Here is a 21,413-nt window from a genome sequence, read left to right as displayed (position 1 = left end):
GGACAGCAGGCCGACACTCTAACCGCTGAGCCAAACCGGCCAGGGTTTAATACTCTTTGAAAACAAGATTTTTAATGGCTAATTGTCTTCAAATAGTTCACTATAAAGAGACATAATTCTAATATTATGAATTAGGACTCAGAGGATTCAGTTTGATTTCACATTAAAATCTAATCAGGGTCTGGCTGGTATGGCTCAGTGGTTGAGCGTTGACCCATGCACCAAGAGGCTGCCAGTTCGATTCCCAGTAGGGCACATGCCCAGGTTGTGAGCCCAATGTCCAGTGTGGGGCATGCAGGAGGCGGCCTATTGATGTTTTCTCTCATCGATTTTTCTCTCTCTCTCTCCTTCTCACTTCATCTCTATCTAAAATCAATAAAGGAAAACAAATTATTTTTAAAATAAATAAAATCTAATCAGGATACTACAAAGGATGCTGATAACAATATAGTCACAGACCAGATAGACAGAATGAGGGGCAGACCTGGAAGCAATTCTTCCCTATCAGGACCAGCTCCTACTGCACAGTGAGCCCACACTCCTGGCCCCTGCACAGTAAGTGAGAGAAAGGGGATGGATGGATGGATGGATGGATGGATGGATGGATGGATGGATGGATGGATGGATGGTGGATGGATGGGTGGATGGATGGGTGGATGGATGGGTGGATGGATGGGTGGATGGATGGTGGATGGATGGATGGATGGATGGATGGATGGATGGATGGATGGGTGGATGGATGGGTGGATGGATGGATGGGTGGATGGATGGGTGGATGGATGGGTGGATGGATGGATGGATGGATGGATGGATGGATGGATGGATGGATGGGTGGATGGATGGGTGGGTGGATGGATGGGTGGATGGATGGGTGGATGGATGGATGGATGGATGGATGGATGGATGAATGGATGGATGGGTGGGTGGATGGATGGGTGGATAGATGGGTGGATGGATGGATGAATGGATGGATGGATGGATGGATGGATGGATGGATGGATGGATGGATGGGTGGGTGGATGGATGGGTGGATAGATGGGTGGATGGATGGATGGATGGATGGATGGATGGATGGATGGATGGATGGGTGGATGGATGGATGGATGGATGGATGGTTAAGGCGAGGGGTTTCTGTAAGCATTCAGGTGAGGGTGCGTGCGTGGGGAGTAGATCCTAGAAAACGCATGACCCTATTCACGAAACTGTTTATAACTGTTGTCCTGCTGTTCCATATGCTGTGATGGCCTAAAACTGCAGGCCACATGCCACTCTATCTTCATATTCCCTTCCGTTGCTCTAAGTACAGGTTTTCCATTGTACATAGTTGAAATCTAGAGTATGAATATTTTTATACCTGTTGTTTCTTTCATTTGTACAAATTCAGTCTTTGGGTTTGATTTGTGTAAGTTTAGGATAGAGGAAAAGGAACTGTGTGTCAATAGAAAAAAGATGATTTATCCATGTACTAGTTACGGTCCTGTTTATACCACACATTTAAACTCAAACCAACGTGATTTGAAATTTGCAAAAACAACCAGTCCATTTCCAACAAATAATTTTCGGGATGGGGAAGGAAGGAGGAAGCAGACACAATGTGGAGATGGCCCATGCCTCCCTTTTCCTCATGGTCAACCAGGGGGAGGGGAAAGGGGTAAGTAAAGGCATGTCCGGGTAAGTTGGAGAAGCACCCACACCTGCTCATTATATCAAGTGTCTAGAGACTCTCTAAATAATTCAGGTGCAGTCGGCTCCCTCCAGGGGCAGGTGTTGAGGAGAGTTTCCAGACAAGCATCTCCTCTTGCAAAACTGGAGCAGACTGAGGATCTGATTACTTGCAAAGGGGTCCAGTTAGTAGCTATGGCAACCTCCTTCTTCAACCTTACTTACAACTTGCCTTGGACGAAGGTACAAGAAGCTTCCGGGAAAATACTGCTGCTATAGCCTGTTGTGGTGGTTAAGAGCTTTGCGCCCAGCTGTCTGGGTTCTAATCCAAATTCCACCACTTCCAACTGTGTAGCCTTAGGCGTTGTACTCAACCTCTCTGATTCTCACTTTCTGTACCTGTAAAATAGGGATAACAACGCCCTCTCGCAGATTGTGGCATAGGGCTTTTATTATGATACCTGATGCACAGTAGATTATCTCTTGAGAGAGTCTCCACCTGATTTTGTAGGAATAGAGGTTTGGAGTTGGAATAAAAGCAATATCCAGAACTGACAGAAAGCTACTCTTTAGAACAGAGTCAGTAATAACAGCTAACAGTTATCGAAGGGTTACCGTATGCTGGATATTGTGCCAAGTGCTTTACCTTAATCGCACAAAATCCATTGATGGCTAAGTATTATCAAAGTTCATAGAACTTAAGACTTTACCCAGGTTAAACAGCTAGTAGGTGGTGAAATCAAGGTCCAGATCTTGTTGTCTCTTAGTACCCCCAAAAAGCTTGTGTCCTTACCTGTAGGTGAATGAGTCTCTGGGAGCTATGTTACTGAACCAGCACTGGCCTCCAGGTGAGCAGTCTGAGGATGGCGCCGGGATGTAGGCGCTAGGACTTGAGGGAGGGCTGACCCCCTTGGGTCTGTGGGGCCAGACTGCCCCCTGGTGTCGAAGGACTCTTAGGGCACAATGAAATAAAGAGAGTTGCTTTTCTTCTGAGGTGGTAGTGAAAACTCCTCCCTTTCAGCCTAGAGCAGATGGATCTGTTTTGTGCAAAGGGTTTCTCCTAGAAATAGGGGTAAAACAGGGGATAAAGATGGAGAATTAGGGAGACCTATCTGGGGGTAGAGCAGCAAATCTCAGACAGGTTAAGCTTTGAACCAGTGGGTAGGGAAAATGTCTCTCATTACCAGCACGTAGCACATAATACGTGCTCACTGAATCCTGAATGAAGTTTTAAATCTCATTCTCACTAAAAGGGAGTTCTGCCAGTAAGAGTGGTTATGAAGTTATTCATTGATTTTTCCCAGAAGTACCAGCAGAGAAGACATTGAAACATGAACCCAATGTCCGCTCCAGCGGACTCCAAAGGTATGTTCACATTCACAACTAGGTGAGAATGATGATACTCAGTTCTTTAGAGATAAGTTGGGGTCAGCAAAGGCATATGATCATTTTAGGTTGCCACCCTCACTTGAGTGTCTCTAATGGCTCATGGTCTCAGAGAAGGCCCCCTCCCCCTCCATAATTCTGCTCAAGTGGTCCATTTCAATAGGTAATCAATAGCCATGCTATGGAAACAATCGAACTGTCCATCAATAGATGAACGGATAAAAAAAATGTGGCATAGCCCGGCCGATGTGGCTCAGTGGTTGAGCATTGACCCATGTACAAGAGGTCACTGGTTCAATTCCTGGTCAGGGCACATGCCCAGGTTGTAGGCCAAATCCCCAGTGGGAAGCATGCAGGAGGCGGCCAATTGATGTTCTCTCTCATGGATTTCTCTCTCCCTCTCCCTCTCCCTTCCTCACTCTCTAAAATCAATAAAGAAAACTTATTAAAAAAAAAAAAAAAACTTAAAAAAAGAAAATATGGCATATACATATATAATGGAATATTATTCAGCCATAAAAAAAAAAAGAAGGAAATCCTGCTACTTGAGATCATATGGATGAACATTGAGGACGTTACGCTAAGTGTCACAAGTCAGGCAGTGACAAATACAGTGTTTCTTATATGTGGAATCTAAAACACAAAACCAAGCTCATAGACACAGAGAATAGATTGGTGGTTGCCAGAGGCAGAGAATGGGAGGTGGGTGAAATGGGTGAAGGGGGTCAAAAGGTACAAACTTTCAGTTCTCCCTGGCCATTTTGGCTCAGCAGTTAGAGTGTTGGCCTGTGGACCAAAGAGTAGTGGGTTTGATTCCAGTCAAGGACACGTACCTCCCTTGCAGTTCGTCCATGGCCCGGTTGGGTCATGCGGGAGGCAACCGGTTGATGTGTCTCTCTCACGTCGATATTTCTCTCTCTCTCTCTCTCTCTCTCTCTCTCTCATCCCCTCCCACTCTATCTGAAGATAAATAGGAAAATACCCTCAGGTGAGGATTAAAAAAACCCAAAACTTTCAGTTCTAAGATAAATGTCATGGGGATATAATGTACAGCATGGTGACTATAGTTAATAATTCTGTATTGCATATTTGAAAGTTGCTGAGAGAGTAGATCTTAAAAGTTTTCATCACAAGAAAAAAATGTATAACTATGCATGGTGACAGATGTGAACTAGACTTATGTGATGATTATTTAACAAGATATACAAACATCAAATCATTATGGTACACACCTGACACTGATATGTTATATGTCAATTATACCTCAATAGAAACCCGTTGATCAGTTAGCACCTATATGCAATGCTCCTAGCTGCACTCAGTGGAGAATATGAAAACAAGTATACCAGGTGGGACCCTACTGCTAACTAATGGAGCTTCTTCCATGAGGTAGATGTCTGATTCCTCACCTGGTTCTCTCCTGATGGGTAGGTGCTAGTCCTCTACTTTTTCCCAATAAGGAAACTGAGGTTCGTTTGAGTAAAAGTAAGTCTGCTAACTTCACACAATTTATAGTTGGCAGTGCAGGTCATTACGATTCCCAAATGCATGCTCCTTCCACTACGTCACCCTGGCTAATTCTTCGGAATAACAAGTTTCCTTTTCTAAAATGCAAGTACTTCCAAGAAAACTACTCCCATTGAGTCATCAGTTTAAAAACAGATGCTTTTCTTACACATTAGTGGTTGAGCTTTCTCCAGCCTAATTTCCTGCTGATCTTTGGTCTGTACCCTCTGCCTAGGGCAGGGAACAACCCACTCTCTCCTCTCTAGAACTGCCCAGGAATTTCACCTTTTCTCCATCTTTTACAGAGCAACATAGCTTTCCCTCATTCTACCACAAAACCTGAATTATAAAACCCATCAATGAGCTCAAGAAAACAAAAGAATCTTCTAAGAAAATCCATAAGGCCTTATGGGTAATTTTGGAAAATAGTGTAAGCAGCTTACCCAATATTTATCCTCTTTCCTTTCTTACAGAGACGATCCTGGTTTTTGTTTGGGCAGAAATATGCCCAGCTACAAAGCTATATTTTCCAGCTTCCCTTGCAGCTAGAATGGTCCATGGAACCACAAACAGTTCCTTCCCTAACAGCCATGTTGAGGTTACTAGATCCCACTTCCAGCTTCATAAATCAATTAGGATAATTTTTCCTCCAACCCATTTTCCTCTTCCCTTACCAATAGACTCCTACTTCTTGGAGCTGTAATGTGCCCAGATCCCTTATGGACAGGGGAGGCCACAAATCAGTTCTGGCCAAGTCATTGGTTGGGCCTTCCTAGAAAGTCACTTAGAAGGGGCAGCTGGCAAGATTCTTTGCCCATGGTTCTGTCTCATTCCTGCTGTCTAGAATGAAGTCCTGGTGGTTGAGATACAACGATCTCGTGGACAAGGGCCTCAGCCTAGGATGGAAGGGCAGAAACCAAAAGGAGCCTGAGTGCCCAGTGACATTATGGAGCCATCACTTCAACCTACCTGGGATGCCTACCTCCAGACCTCTTTTTACACGAGACAAAAGTGAACTCCTATTAGTGTGTTCACGCCCTACCTGTTTAGATTTTCTGTGACATGCAACTCAACTCAATTTCTACATTTACTACAGTGATTGGTTCAGGACAACTTAATAAGAGTGGAGCTTAGGACTCTTGTTTGCTGGATGTGGGAGGATAATAAATTTTTTTTTATCCCACTCTAGCACCCAAACCACAGCATGGACAGGCAGACATCTACAGCTGTGGTTCTTAGAGTGTGGTTCCTGGATTGACGGGGGCAACTGCAGCGGCGGCTGGAAATTCATTGGTAATGCAAATTCTCAGAACCTATCCAATTCTAGTGAATCAGTGATCTGTTTTTAATAAGCCCTGCAGGAGATTTCAAAGTTTGAAATCCACTGATTTACAGAGATCTATGGAGAGAGCCAGAGCCCGGATGGAGCCATGCCTGAACTACACCTCTGGACTTCCTCAGTTATGTAAGCAAATAAATACAGTTTCTTTTTGTTAAAACTAGTTCGGGGGTTCTGTTCCTTGTACCTGAAAACATTTGAACTTTTGCTGCTTCAGGGACACAATCCATACAAGGCACAAAATATGACCCAGAAATATTTTGTTCCATGTACCTCTGAGAAGCAGGTGTAAGGAGTAATGGCATTGACACCACCCACGCCCGAGTCAGAAAAGAGGCTTGATTAGCAGATTTAAAGCCTTAGCCAGGCAAGATTTCCAGAGGATTGGTCTAAATACACAAAATCTTTGTTTGCTTGGAGATGTAAAATGAATTTCTAATTCAGAAGAACACACACACACTGCATGCCTTTATACTACTCAGGCAAGTGTCCAGAAACCTAAAGTCTTTTGCTTTGCTCCTACCCACTGCTTACCCCCTGCAGGCCTGGTCCCCTCAGCCAAACCAAGATCCCTGCTCTTCTTTCAAGCAAAGGATGGCATTCACCTGGGCTCCCCCTTCCCTAGCTCAGGCCCAAAATAGGGTTTTGACTGTTCCTGTAACAGCCGCCCACATACTCCAGGTGCTTCCGTGCTTCATGAACTCAGCACTGGGTTCCTCCCTGCTGCAGTGGAGGGCAAGGCTGGTTTTCTGGGGACCAGGTGGAGCTGGCCCCGGAAAATCCGGCTCCTGAAAACTGCCTCATGAGGAACAGGGGAGACGTCTGGTTTCTTGTGACATGGAGTAAAGCACATAGCTAGGAACCTTCTCCCGTGTATTGAGTGCTGCTATGTGCCCACGCTGTGCCAAGTACTTACATGACCACCTATGATGTAGGAGGTGTCAATATTCCTACGAGAACACAGGCTCCCGGAAGCCAGGTGACTTGCCCACAGTCATTTGTTTAAGCAGCAGAGCAGACATTTGAGCCCAGGTATATTATCCACAGTCTTCTAAGATGAAAGGGATAGAAATCCAACTCAAACTAGCTGAAGCAAAAAGGGAAATTATTGAATTGAGTCGAGGGGTGGCTTTCAGGCACAGATGGACCCAGGTGAGCAAATTCCCTCTATATCCCGGCTCTTTCCTTTATGTTGGATATTTCTTACATGGAAGGATGGATATTATTAGCTTTAGACCTTGTGAGTTTAGAGTTTATAACTCCAGAGAAAGGTTATTTGTTCTGATCATCAAAATAAAAATTCAGTTCCACCAGTATGCCGTGTGGCCAAGCTTAAATCATATGCCCAGACCTGAAGCAATCACCGTTAGCAGTGAAACAGACTTATCACACCCAAGTCACAAGACTACCACTGAGGTACTGGGACATCAGCATCCCTCCTCTGAATCACACAGACTGAGCAGAATGACTGCAAAATGGAGATGGTTCCATAAAATAAGGGATATAGAGCAAATAACACATTATAATCTAGCCCTTACCTGCCCATCTTTTGTTTTTTATATGTTGTGTCATTGAGACACTTGTGGTTTCAAATAACAGAAAACCTAAATCCAAGTAAACTTGGCTTGATAAATAAGAACATTTGTTGTCCAGCTGGTGTGGCTCAGTGGACTGAGCATCGCCCCATGGCCTGAGAGGTCCTAGTTCGATTCTTGGTCAGGGCACATTCAAGAAGCAACCAATGAATGCATAAATAAGTGAAACAACAGATTGATGTTTCTCTCTCTAATCAATAATAATAGTAATAATAATAAAATAACACTTTTCCTAGCTTACATATCCCAGAGGTTTTCCCCCCCTTGGTGGGGGAGGTGGGAACTTCGGGGATTGGTTGTTTCAGTGGCCTGTGTTGTCAGGTGTTAGTGGCCAGAAAAAGGAAATAGGGCCAAACCACAGGAGAGATTTCAAAATAAGAAGCCCCTTCTTTTAGCTAGGCAAGCCAGTAGTAGTGGAAGGCTGCCTACGAAGCTGTGGCTGCCTCCTGGCCCTTTGGAGGATCTCTTCACTTTTGGTGAAATAGGAGGATGCTGACGGCCCACAGTCTCTGTAGACATGGACTGTGGCTGAGGTTGCTGCATAAAAATGGTCTTGTTGAATAACTGAGTTTTACCTGTTTTCCAGACTGAACCCCACCCCCATTTCTTGCCCTAAGGAGAGTGGCTCCAGTCGCCATTACACCATCAGCCATTTAGAGGTCACACCTTCCCGTTTACCCACAAGAACTTGGGTCTATCGGCATCTTCACTGCTCCCCGGGTTTGGCTCACACGGGTGCCCTGCCCACAGCTCCCTTACTCTACGTCGCCTTCCTCAGGGCCCAGGCCCAGGCCAGCCTCCTCAGGGCAGTCTTCCCAAGGGCCCCAGCCGCCTTGGGCCACTTCCTATTTTAGACGCCAGGGCACTTGTGGTCTGGTTATGAGCAGATTGTGGTATTTGCCAGTTTCAGGAGGGACTTGATTGTCTCTCCAGAAGGCTATGCCAGAACCCCATTCAGGGGACAGGGCAGGCGGGTGGCTCACCAGACCACGTCAGGGTCTGGATGAGGTTTTGGACCAGCCTAGGAACTTGTTCACATAACACCACAATTCGTAAAACATCCTTAGAGGATAAGCGGCAGCATGTAAGTGTGTGCTTATTTTGGGGGGAGGAGGGCTCCTATGAGACAAGAAATCTTTCAACTGCAGACTGTCAGGCACCAGGGACCCCAAGAACAGAAGCTGGATGGAGGGAGGGAGGTGAGGGGCTGGAGCTGTCAATGAAACAGGTGGCCCTGAGGCGAGGCGGTCAGCTGGGGCCCCGGCCATCCCAGTGGACTCTATGTGGGCCTGGCACAATGGTGGCATGCTCGAGTCACCCCCACCCCAACTTCAGACCATCGCCACCCTTTTACTCCTTAAATTCCTGGCGCCTCATCTCCTCTATTTTCCTGTCCAGTCGCCCAGTCCGAGCCCCTCCCCTGGGCAGCTGCCTGGGCTGCTCCCACGGACTGCGAGCCGGAGGGCCCAGCTGCCCACACCCGCTTGCAGAGGAGACACCGTGCGAGAGCAGCGCCGGGGGGCCACCTGCGAGGGAGGGGAGGGAGAAATCTTTAATCCACCATACAGGCTTTCATAAGAACTTTATTTCTCAAAAAGGGGGAAGAATCCAAAGTATTAAAATAATCCTCTAAGTTTATTTTGGAGGGAAAGGACACGATGACAATTAATTCATATAAAAATTTCAAACATGATTGTTGTAGATGCTTCACCCTGACACACCTCCTGTCTGCAGCTCAGGTTCCAACCGCATCATGGGTGCTACCGAGTCTCCTGGACCCGGGAGGCCGCGAGCATCCGGAATGCCTATTTATATTTACTCCACAAATAAATACATTTCTGTGGTCGTTTCTGGTGAGACTGCCGAAAGGGCTGCCCTCTTCCATGCCCCGGACCCTCCCTTTCCGAAGAGACGGACTGCGTGTGTGCAAGAGCAGAGCTGTGGACGCTCTGACCAACCAGACGCCAAGGGGGACGACCTCACTGAGGCGATAAGAAGGTGAGAAGTGGCCGTAACTTTTCCATTGCCTCTTATGCGGGGAACCGTACTCTATTTCTATCACAGAAGAAAACTGGACCGTGCAAAGCAAAGTCCTGATCTGGGGCAATTAAGCAAAGCCCTTACCCATAGCAATTATTTTCCAACTTAAAAATGAAAAAGGAGAAAGAAAACAGTGAGCTGGGTTGCGAGTCACGAGCCAAGACTGATGTTGCTAACATCAGCCCAGAAGCCCAGGCGTACTTTCCAACAGGACGGTCCTTCCAGGACGCGGGAGACAGGACCTGGCTCATGCCAAGATCCTGAGGACGAGTTAACGGTGCTCTCGGAACATTCCGGCTCCTGTCTGCGTGCTTTCAGTTGGTGTTTCTCTGAGGAACCGGGAGGCTCTCGTGAAGGTACTTTAACGTTCCGTGCTCTGAGAAATCTGAGACCACGTGGTCCTCCCCTCGCAGCAGCCACTTAGTCGTAAGGAGTCCCTCAAGTCCCACAGGTCCCCGAGCGTGGATTCTCGAGGTGCTGATTCCCACCTCAGCTCCTGCAAAGCATGGAGAGGGTGTGGCTTCTCCCACCTGTTCCTGTCTGCCCACACCCATCCCCACTTGGTCCCTCCCCCGGCCAGCTTGAGTTCCACTGTCCCCACGTGTTCTCTGGCCACTGTAAATCATGCTCAACCCCCTTCTCCCAACGAAACCCAACATGTGGGCCTCCCTTCTGTATTTCACTGAAGTGCTATCCTGGATCCCGGTGTAGTGCCCGGATTGTGCACCACAGTTTGACATTTGGGCATTTTTTGAGGTGTACGGCAATGGTGAGTATGGCAGTGTCATCTCCCTATGTATTCTTCACATCCTAGAAAGTAAGGCCCATGTTCTCAGTTTCCCCAGAATTCTTAGCACTGGGTTTCTCCTTAGACTGAATATATGACGGGTGCTGCTCATCTCTGCCCCTCCTGCTCCAGACGCAGATGTGGGGACCTCAGGGTCTTCCTGGGTCTGGCTCAGCGTTCTACACCGTGCACAGAGGAGGCAGGGCCCCCCGGCCATCGTAACTGTGCTGAGCACGTACAGCACGCGAGGCCCTGGGGATAAGGTGGCGAATGACTGATAAGGGTCCTGTTTCTGTGGAGCTTATACTCTTGTGGGCAAGGCAGCCAAGAACTTCATGTGTGAAGGGTGAAGGGTGCTGTGACAGACTGTGGGCGGGCAGGCGGGCGGGCACCACACTGGACAGTGTGGGCAGGGGGCGCCTCCCTGAGGAAGTGCCTTTCTAATGAAAGCTGAACAATGAGGAGGAGCCAGGCGGGGGCAGGGGGAGGGCGCTGCAGGCAGAGAGAGGAGCAAGGGCAGAGGCCTGAGTGGGGAAGAACCTGGGGTAGTGGTTGGCACAGAGAGCGTGAGCACCAGATTCAAACCTGGTTTATTTTTTTTATCCTCACCCAAGGACATTTTTGCATTTCCGATAGAGTGGGAAGGGGGGAGGGAGGAAGAAAGAGAAACATTGATGTGAGAGACACATTGACTGGTTGCCACCCACATGACCCCAACCGGGGCCAGGGACAAACTGCAACCAAAGTATCTGCCCTTAGCGGGAACCGAACCTGGAACTCTCTGGTCCATGGGCCGATGCTCTAACCGCTGAGCCAAACTGGCCAGGGAAAACCTGGTTTAATAATGTGATGACCCTGTGACTCTGGACGCGTTGCCTAACCATCTTTCGTGCTTCCGTCTGTATCAGACAAAAGTGAGAAAACCAACAGATCCATCGTGCAGAACTGAGCGAGATACTGCACGTGATGCACGTACCAGTGCTGGGAACGCAGCAAATGCCCAGTAAACATCCTGTCGGTCATTAATGCATGTCACTCAACCAGAGCTCAGCTTCTGCTAGGAGCCGGGGATGGAGACAGGGTGAGGTCCTGGCTCTCCCCATCTGGACTTTCCCTTGAAAGCTGGGCACCTCCGCCGTTACACATAAGCTGCCATTTCTTCAAGACCATTGAACACAAAATCAGTGCAAGGGATGTGATATTAAATCAAAACCCCAACATAATAGAGACAGGGAGCTAAAAATAAAGTGTCTAATGACTAAGAATAACTGAGCAAAATTCCCTTTAATAACCTTTAATCATTCAGTGAGAACTATTTCTCTAGGCAGATCTATTCAGAAGTTCAGAGGGATTAAAATGTTCCAAGTGTCTGAACTACTTCTCAGATGTGTCAGAAATGCCTTACTGGGGCTTTGTACAGTGGTGCGCCTGAAAACCAGAGATGGTCGGAAAGACCCCTGACTACCGGGGATGGAGATGTTCTCATTAACGATGGAAGTGGGAAAAGGGCGTCTTTCTGAAGCGTTCACTTCAGTCTGCTTTAGAGACAGGCCCGGCACCTCTGGGCTCACCTGTCTGCAGGTACTAACACCTTCTTTTGTCCTGTGCTCGCGGGGAATTCCCCGCTCTGGGGCAGCCTGCGGTGTCTCCCTGGAGAAACAAGTCTGGCCCTGGCTGGTTTGGCTCATCAGTTAGAGCGCAGGCTCGCAGAACAAAGGGTCGTGGGTTTCATTCCCGGTTAAGGGCACATACGTGGGTTGCAGGTTTGATCCCGCCCCAGTTGTGGGGTCCTGTGGGAAGCAACCAATTGCTGTCTCTCTCTCTTTCTGCCTCCCTCCCTTCCTCCCTTCCACTCTATCTAAAAATTAATGGAAGAATATCCTTGGGTGAGGATTAACGAAAGAAGAAACGTCTGTAATCGCTGGGCTCTCACGGGACCTCAGTGTGCACATGCGCCACCACCTGTCATGGAGACGGCCATGGCCCGCCCGCATGTGGTGGGAGCGGCCAGGCTCTGGGCTGACGGTGGGCTAAATGACAGCTGTGTGACTCTGTGCAGGTTACTTCACTTCCTCAAACCCGTTCCCATCTATGGGAGAGAAAATACAAGAACCTGCCTTCTCAGTGTGTGGAGCGCTCAGAGCACAGGGCTTCGCCTGCTCTCCGTCTCTCACTTACCCCCCCTCCCACAACCGTCTTTGTCACCTTGATCAAGCACGTGACCACAGAGGAGAGCTGTCTCCTCCACCCTCACCACGCTCCCTGGACCACTCAGTGATGCGCAGGGACTCCTTTCTCCATGAGCAGAGTCCTCTTACCCAGTCCGAAGCGGTAGCCATCAGAGAAGCGAGTGCTGGCGTTCCAGAACACACAGGCACTGTCTACGTGTTGGAGGAAGAACTCTGCTGTTTTCTCTGCAGCACAAAGAGAAGAAATAGTCAGGATGGCCCACAGAGAACACCCTGCTTCCAGCCACTCCAGGGACTGACTGGGGCAGGGTCCAAGCCCCAAGAAACACCCAGATTTGTGCATAATCTGGAGAGAAAGAAGGCAAACAGCTCCATCAGTCACTGCTGTGAAAGAGCCGCACCTGGGCAGGGCTGGGCTGGCCCAGAGCCCCGCAGGCACCCCCGCTGCTGCAGTGCCGTCTACTCTCCTTACTTCGAGGCCCCAGAGCCAGAATGTTTAAGTCTGAGCTCCGAGCTCACACCCACTGGCTGGGTGACCTTGGGCAGGTTACTGAACCTCTTGGTGCCTAAGGAAAATGGGGCCTGACAACATCACCTCGCTCCCAGGGCTGTGGAGAGACTAAGGGGAGCTGACAACCCCGGAGCACTCTCGCAGTCTGCACACGGCAGGTGCCCCGTTAATGTTAGCTGTCATTACTGGTGCTGTGACACCCCAGTAAACTGACTGTCCACACCCTGAGGGGCCACACTGGCTTCCTTCCTCACTGGGCATCACTTCCGGACACCGAGGCTTGTCGTGTAATACAGATCCGTAGAGTGAGTGAACGAGCGTGGAGCTGGCTCTGCCCTTAATCTCGTTTCCTCAACTGTAAAATGGGTTTATTCCCATAACCTGGAAAGACTGCTGTGTGGATTACATGGTAACGCCTCTCACGCAGAAGGAGTCATCTTTAGCATTTTTTTTTTTATCCTCACCCGAGGACATTTTTCCATTCTTTGCTCAGACAGAGTGGGAGGGAGAGAGAGGCTAAGAGAAACATCGACATGAAAGGGACACATTGAGTGGCTGCCTCCTGCACAACCCAACCAGGGCCGGGGACTGGACCGGGTCTCTCTGGACCGCAGGCTGACGCTCTAACTGTTAAGCCAAACCGGCCAGGGTGAAGAAGTCATCTTTAAGTGGAGCTAATCATCTCTCCCTGCCTCCTCCCACGGGCACTGTCACAACGTGCGAGGTGACAGGCGTGACAGCCCTCAGCACCCAGCAAGTCAGCAGCAGCACGACCCTTCCTGGGACAGGCATGTCCCTGCAGGCCGGGGCCGAGGGGCGCAGAACCACCTCGGAGACCAAGGCAGAGGAAGCGAGAGGGTCTGCATGCTGACCGTTCTCGGTGACGATGACGTCCGTGTGGGAGCTGCCGTACTTGTGGATGTGGCCGATGGCCTCCTGCACGCTGTCCACCACTTCAATGCACAGTTCCAGGTCCCCATACTCAGTTCGCAGGGACTTCACCTCTGAGGGGCTGAAGGTCAGATAGGAGGCGAACTTGGGGCCTGCGTGAATTTTCACCTGGAACACAGGAAGTCCAGGGGCAACAAGAGAAACACAAGAAGACCCAAGCTCACACCGCCGCCTCGGATCAAACAGTGGGAAGAGCCTGCACGTGAGAAGCGAGGCCCTAGGGGCCTGGCCAACTAAACCAGTCCCTGCCGCCTTCCAAAGGCAGCCTTCTGCCCTCCAGGATGCCCTGCTTTGGAGAATGCCGACTGACCACCTGCCAGCAATGGGCCCTGGCCAAACTGGAGCGGGGATTTAAGCAGGAAGCCTTGGAGCATTAAGAATGCAGCAGGTATTTAACAGGCTATCCACATAAGCCCCTGACTGTTGGCATTTTACTAACATGAGCATCTGACCACGAGAACCCCACTTCCTGTGGGTGGGACTGGACACTGGACTCATGCCACGTACACACTCAGAGGAAACAGCACTCAGTTGGTAACCAGTCACACTGTGGCTACTTGTGAGATTGCCGACTTCGTCAGTCAGGCCCCACCTCCAGGTTCAGCTCAGCTCAGCTCAGCTCCAGCCGCGGGAGCTGATTCTCTGCTTCTGCTGGGAGGAATGTAAGGATCCTGAGGATGGTCAGTGAGGTCCCCAGTCCTCACTTAGTCTGATCCCCGCAGGCCTTGTCTCGAGACCTCCTCGGCAGTGTGTATGCCCCGATTCTCCGGGACCAAGCTCTTGGTTAGCTCTAGTCACAAGCAGCGGTGTGTGCCCTGTCCTCGCTGTTCCTACCTGGGACCCCACTGCCTCCAGGCCTGGAGTCCACCCGTGTTCCTCGGGGCCTGAACCCCCCGAGCCCCAGCTCTGCACAGGTCTCCCTGCTGGTTCCTTGTGGCAATCCGAAGGGGCTGCATGAAGGATACACACTGACTCGTTTCGACTGGAGGCACTTCAAGGTGATCCTGAGGATGGCTGAGGACACTGTGGGTTTGTCTGATAAGGACTGGGGGTTTATTCCTGGCAAATGAAGAGCTTTCCTCCTGTCCAGTCCAGGCCAGTGCTTGGCACATCCAGGCACCCGCTCAAACAGGCCACCAGCGTAAAGTAATGCCCAAACACACGTGAGCATGGGACCTAAGTCCCTTTTAGTTCGCAGTGTACACTTACATTTTCTTTCTTTTTTATCCTCACCCGAGGACACTTTTCCATTTTTGTACAGATAGAGTGGGAGGGAGAGAGGAAGAGAGAGAGAGGGAAACATCGATGTGAAAGGGACACATCGAGTGGCTGCCACCCGCACGACCAACCAGGGCCGGGGACAAACTGCAACCGAGGTACATGCCCTTAGCGGGAACCGAACCCAGGTCTCTCTGGACCGCAGGTGGACGCTCTAACCGCTGAGCCAAACCGGCCAGGGCTACACTTTCATTTTCTTTTCTTTTTTTTTTATCCTCACCCGAGGACATTTTTCCATTTTTTGTTCAGATAGAGCGGGAGGGACAGAGAGGAAGAGAGAGAGAGAGAAACATCGATGTGAAGGGACACATCGAGTGGCTGCCACCCGCACGACCAACCAGGGCTGGGGACAAACTGCAACCGAGGTACGTGCCCGTAGCGGGAACCGAACCCGGGTCTCTCTGTACCGCAGGCCGGCGCTCCAACCGCTGAGCCAAACCGGCCAGGGCTACACTTTCATTTTCAAGACAATCCTTTTACCCTGACCAGTTTGGCTCAGCAGTGAGAGCATCAGCCCTGGGATTGAAAGATCTTGGGTTTGATTCCTGGTCAAGGGCATATACCTGGGTTGCGAGTTCGATCCCTGGCCCTGGCGGGGGTCATGCGGGAAGCAACCAATCGATGTGCCTCTCTCACATCAATGTTTCTCTCTCTCTCTCTCTCCCTGCCTCCCTTCCTTCTACTCTAACAATCAATGGAAAAATATCCTTGGGCAAGGATTAACAAAAAACAAACAAACAAAAAACAACAACAAAACAATCCTTTCTGGTTCTCACTGGGTCCAGTTATAAGCTGACCGGAGCCTTCTTTTCCAGCAAGAGGATGGAAGGAAAGAGACAGGTGCTGCAGGTCAAGGCGACCAAGGCCAGCAGTCACTCTCGACTGCTGTGCCGGGTCCCAGAATCCCGAAAGGGCACCGTGACTTCAGATACAGCTGATGGAAACCTTAAGTTGTCCATTTTTGTCTGCAGGGCACCTATTTTCTTGCAATTCGGAATGTAAGATGGAGCAAACATTTATGTCGGAAACTTACTGGCATTGGTTGTTTATAACCTTAACGACGTGGTAAGAAAGGAGTCTCGAGAAAGAGGGTATGATACAAATTGTTGACTCCCAGATACCACTGTATTATGTACATTTATATTGATAATTGAAGACATCTGTGGAGGCATGGGTGCAATAATGTTTGGTTTGAGAACATTTCTGCACAATCCTTTCAACTAGAGTGCAAACAGGAATGTGTGTTCAGACACATGAACGTTAAACTGTGGTGCCTGAAGGAAAGGTTACCAGAAACAGTCCATTCAGCGGGCTGCCCTGTGATCTGTCTTCTCTCTGAACCCTTGTAGCACTTAACACATTCCCCTCCAATGAAGCAGTTTGTGTGGGCTTCTTCGACCTACTAGACTGTCAGAAGGCAGGGGCATGTCCTCATGTCTTACTCATCTCTGTGAACTTAGCACAGAACTTTGTACATAGCAGATGCTCAAAACTGCTGCTGCTGCTTCTTGAATTGCCTCACATGGCATGGCAGGTGCTCCGGGTCCACAGGCTTCTCAAGGTCCACATAAAAGGCAGGAAGTGACGCAAAGCCTGTGGACTCGTCTTACCTGTTCCACTCTCAGCATATCAATGATCTGGTCAAACAGGGGTGTTCTCAGCAGGTCTCGGTGGATTAACAGAGTCTCCAAAGCGTTACAGGCAGCTGGATACTCACATTTAGAGTCTCTGACTAAAGAAGGAGGACAAATTGTTTCTATTAACATGATCCAGAGACACAGAGGTTCTGACAAATATTTTGCCCATAAAACAGAGGACCCACCCAGCTCACCTAGTCTGGAGGCTTTATCGACACTGGCCTCCGCATCCACATACATGTGGCAGATCCCTTCGCTGTGCCCCATCACCGGGATCCCCTTGGCGGCCTTCTGGATGTCTCTGACCAGCTGGGAAGAACCGCGTGGAATGATCAGATCTATCATTTTGTCGAGTCGGCAAAGATCTTCCACTTCTTCTCTGGTATTCACCTGAAGAGGAAGAGCATGAAAAGATAGAGAGGATATTTTCTGATCCCATGAAATATAGAAGTAGCAACATCCCCTTTACAGACAATGTCTGCACCTCCTGAGAACAGAATTGGGCACTGTGAAAACTTATTCCAAAACAAGATTAAAGCCTGACCATGGGCGTCGACACTGTCCAGCAAATGCTTACCAAATGCTCCACATCAGGTGCTGTGACCTGTGTGACGAACATGCAGGACCAGGTCCCTGCCGCCAGCAGCTCAGAGGCCAGTAGGAAAGACGGGGCTAGGGCACACTAGCCATACACCGGGCAGGTAATTCTCAAAATGCCAGGAGAGGTACAAGTGCTATCTTTGGAAGTTAGAGGGGGTACAGATTACACCAGGCGCTTAGGATCACAAGAGAAAGGGGCTGCTCTGGGGGTTCTGTAACCACGGCCTTAATGACAGGTTGGGTCTTGCTAGGGACTCATGAGACTTCACAACTTCCACTGCCAAACTCCACCCTGGGATGTTGGCTGGACTGACTAAAGTGCTTGTTTTACGACACTGACATTATGGGCATCTTTTTGTGTTCTTGATTTTTAATTTTCCCCTATATGGTCATGTTACTTATAATAGAAACACAAATATACATGCACAAAAATGTTCATAGCAACTTTCATCTGCATAGTCCAAAACTGGAAACAACCCAAATGCTGGTCAACAGAAGAAAGGATACACTGTAGTATATGCATGTAAATGGAATACCACACAGCGGTGAAAGAGAAAACTACTGCTAGGTGCAACAATGTGGATGAGTCTCATGGACATAACAACGAACAAAAGAAACACAACATAAAAGAGTGCACTGTGTGATTCCATTTATATGAAACAGGCAAAAGAAACTATATGAAAGAAGTAAGACAGTGGTTACCTGATGGGGAGGCATACTGATTAAGAGGGGCACAGGGGGTGCTGGAAATGTTCTATATCTTGATATGGCTGGTGGTTATGTACGTGTATATACATATGGACAAAATCACGTAAGAGCTGTATACTTGCTGTATGTGTGTGATACATTAACAGGAAGAAGAGGAGGACATAAGCTTTTTGACTTATGTCCTAAAATCGGTGCTCTCTCCACCCGCTGTGTTGCTATAAGAAAAACCCAGACTCTCGCCGGTGAGCACGCAGTGCAGCAGGACTGCAGGTCCTCTCCCAGCAGCCCACAGAATCCTGGAACACTGGAGCATGTGGGCTCAATGGAAAAGGAGAAGGATCTGGAGCCAGCCTAGGTCCAAACTACTATGGACTACTATGGACTGTGTGATTCGGGGTGAATTACTTAGCTTCTGAGCCTATTTTTTCCCCCATCCATAAAATGGACCTAATAATTGATGGCATTTTTCTCACAGGGTTGTTGAAAGGATTAAGTGAGATAAGGAAGAAAAGTGCCTTGCCCATAGCAAGTGCTCAATAAATTGTAGCTCTTACAGTTGAAGAGTATAAGACAATGGTTAAACTAATGACTATAATAATAATGATAACAGCACAACCTAAGACTTACATGTTCCATAATGATTTATAACAAACTTTCATAAAAATGTACTCATCTGACTTGGCCTAGATCACTCTGCAGAACCCGGCCCTCACACTCTAGGTCTGGTATTCCCGTTGCCCTGTGACCTCAAGAATGAGGGGCTAACAGGCATTCTCACAATCAATAGTGCCAGGACACAGCTGTACAAGAGCAGCCTTCCTAAGCCTGTGAAGACCCATCTGGGCCAAGGGAGCCCCCGGCATGGTCTAATGTCCGCAGACACAGGACCTGCTACCACTCAATCAAGCCTGCCCGAAGAATTGCCCTGGACTCACATGGCCTAAGCTTTGCTTCAAATACCCAAAGACCTGACCTAGCCCCTCTGGGCCTGACTTGGCTCATTCTCAGAGACCTACCAGCTGTACGGCCTCCTTGACTCCATGGATCGAGAGGGCCTCCTGGGTCAGGAGGTGAAGAATCCGGTTGCTGTGGGCGGCCTCCTTCCCTCCTTTGAGTAACAAGCCATTACCACTGGCAATGGCCAAGGCTCCCACCTGCAGATCCAAGGGGAAAGCAGTGAACCAAGGGAAAGCAATACTCCTGACAGTAACGCTAGCACTCACCGAGCACTTTCTCTGTGCCAAGCGCAGTGTCAATCACTTTATAAGGCCTATCCTGTTTACTCTCCACAACAGTCCAATGAGTTAAGTACCTAGTTTATCTCCTACTTTACAGATAAGGACAGTGAAGCCCAGAGGGGTTGGTGACTCTGCAAGGTCCCGTAGCTTACAAGTGGTAGGGCAGGGAGCCCTGACTGGAGCCAAACCACCCAGACCTTAGGAACTAACTGTAAGTCTTCCTTAGCACCATCAGCAAATTAACCTGAGTTAAGTGGCCAGGGCCACACAGCCCCCTCCAACCGTGGCCACATGGAGAACAGGGTGCTCAGCTGCCGCCTGACTCAGGTGCTTGCTCCACCTGACCTGAGCAGAGGTTGGGCAGCATTTCTGACCACATCTTACTCTGGCCCTGTCATTGTTCTGAGAGCTCTAAACGCCTGGTGCTGAGAACCTGGAGAGGACCAGAGCTCCCACCAGGCCCTGGACAGCTCAGGCAGAGATGCTGGGAACAGAGCACAAGCCTGTCTGGGTAGGAAAAAGTAGGTCATCCTCCTACAGCAAAGAACTGATTACACTGACCTCATCACCCGAGACCTGGAAGCTTAACTTTCTGAATGCTCTTGGGGTAAGTGAGAATCTTCCTGTTTTTGTTAAGTATCAAAAGACACTTGACTAAAAAAACCATGCCTGAATATGTTCATCTCCAGATTAGTGACTCTTAATCTTTCTTTGTTCGTTTTTGTGTTACTCATGAACCCCTTATAAAGGTTATATAAACTTCTCCAAATAAATGCACAAACATACTGAATTCTGCATACAATTTTAGGATTCAAGGATTCTGGGATGCCACCCAACGATAAGACCCCAGGTCTTATCAGCTGTAGTTGGCTAAAGAGGAAACCTTTTACCTTGGGAAGTGTTAGCTAGTGTGGATAAAAGGGAGCAGAGAAACTTCATAGACATGACCTGCACAGAGACCAGGACCCATTTCTACCAGCAGAGGGGGCTGTGCAGTTCTCTCTGGGGCATTTCTGAGACAGGTCAGAAGGGGTCAGAAGGGGCCAGATGGTAAGGGAGTGTCTTGCTGAGCAAGGTGGTTTTAGGTCATGTCAGGGAGCATTCTGGATTTCCACGGTCACTATAGTACAGAGTTGCTAGTTGTTTGTATTTTTAAATAGACTTTCTCTCTGAGACTGTGGCTAGTGCAAAGAAAGAGCTGATGCTGTGGCTGGCTTGGCTCAGCGGTTAGCACGTCAGCCCTTGGACTGAAGGGTCATGGGTTCGATTCTGATCAAGGGCATGAACCTGGGTTGCAAGTTTGATCCCCAGCCCTGGTCGGGGTCATGCAGGAGGCAGCCTATTGATGCTTCTGTGTCTTTCTCCCCCCCTTCCTTTCCACTCTCTCTAAAAAAAAAAGTCAATGAAAAAAATATCCTCAGGTGAGGATTAACAACAAAAAAAGAGAAAGAGCTGGTATCATCCTACTGGACAGACCGGTGGGAGATGGCCCCTTTCGGGGAGAAGAGCACGGCTGCTTGGACAGCTCTTTAACACACGGTTTCTCAACATGAGCCTGAGATACGTCAGATTCCTTAAAGAGGGTTATATTCTAGTTTCCATTACTACTAGATGTTCCTTTTCTATGAGATGTACCTACAGGAAGCCTTCTGTGACACTGATGATAAAGGGGCCTTTTTCACATGAGCAAAACCAGCTATGCGATGAACAACCCTGCAGGAGGCTAGCAGGGACGCTGGGGCGAGGGAATGAAGTGCCCAGTGAGCTAAGATATTGGGAAATGTGCTCCCGTGTCATGCTACAGGAGAGTCATCTGAGCTCCAGGTTCAGATCCCACTTACAAGTTTCACAGTAATATTAACTTCTATAAACTTCAGTATCTTCAACTGTAAAATGCACAAATAAATATCTACTTTAGAACTACTAGAATAATCAATAAATTACCTTAAGAACAACCCAAGAATAAAGTCTCAAAAATGGAGGAAT

The 21,413-nt window shown here is 48.7% G+C and overlaps 1 protein-coding gene across 10 annotated transcripts in view; it reads right to left on the bottom strand.

Annotated features, from left to right (window-relative positions):
• Positions 1 to 2,455: 2,455 nt before the first annotated feature.
• Positions 2,456 to 21,413, bottom strand: part of ALDH18A1 (aldehyde dehydrogenase 18 family member A1) — a 52,274-nt gene continuing 33,316 nt past the window's right edge. For 3 of the 10 annotated variants that reach the window (XM_036264831.1, XM_036264830.1, XM_036264829.1), the window contains exons 13-18: positions 19,206 to 19,343; positions 17,076 to 17,271; positions 16,855 to 16,976; positions 13,888 to 14,074; positions 12,634 to 12,729; positions 9,113 to 10,024 (exon numbers count right to left, since the gene is read on the bottom strand). In XM_036264831.1, coding sequence (XP_036120724.1) covers positions 9,843 to 10,024; positions 12,634 to 12,729; positions 13,888 to 14,074; positions 16,855 to 16,976; positions 17,076 to 17,271; positions 19,206 to 19,343 — 921 coding nt within the window. In that variant the 3' untranslated portion in view covers positions 9,113 to 9,842. Of the gene's footprint in view, positions 2,723 to 6,915; positions 6,945 to 9,105; positions 10,025 to 11,438; positions 11,474 to 12,633; positions 12,730 to 13,887; positions 14,075 to 16,854; positions 16,977 to 17,075; positions 17,272 to 19,205; positions 19,344 to 21,413 lie in introns of those variants that run through there. The other 7 variants (XM_036264828.1, XM_036264833.1, XM_036264834.1 and 4 more) reach the window with 6 other exon arrangements.

Source organism: Molossus molossus, unplaced genomic scaffold, assembly GCF_014108415.1.
Source record: "Molossus molossus isolate mMolMol1 unplaced genomic scaffold, mMolMol1.p scaffold_m16_p_17, whole genome shotgun sequence".
Lineage (NCBI taxonomy): Eukaryota > Metazoa > Chordata > Mammalia > Chiroptera > Molossidae > Molossus > Molossus molossus.
The sequence above is the reverse complement of the archived record's forward strand: the minus strand, read 5'-3'. Positions and strand labels throughout refer to the sequence as shown.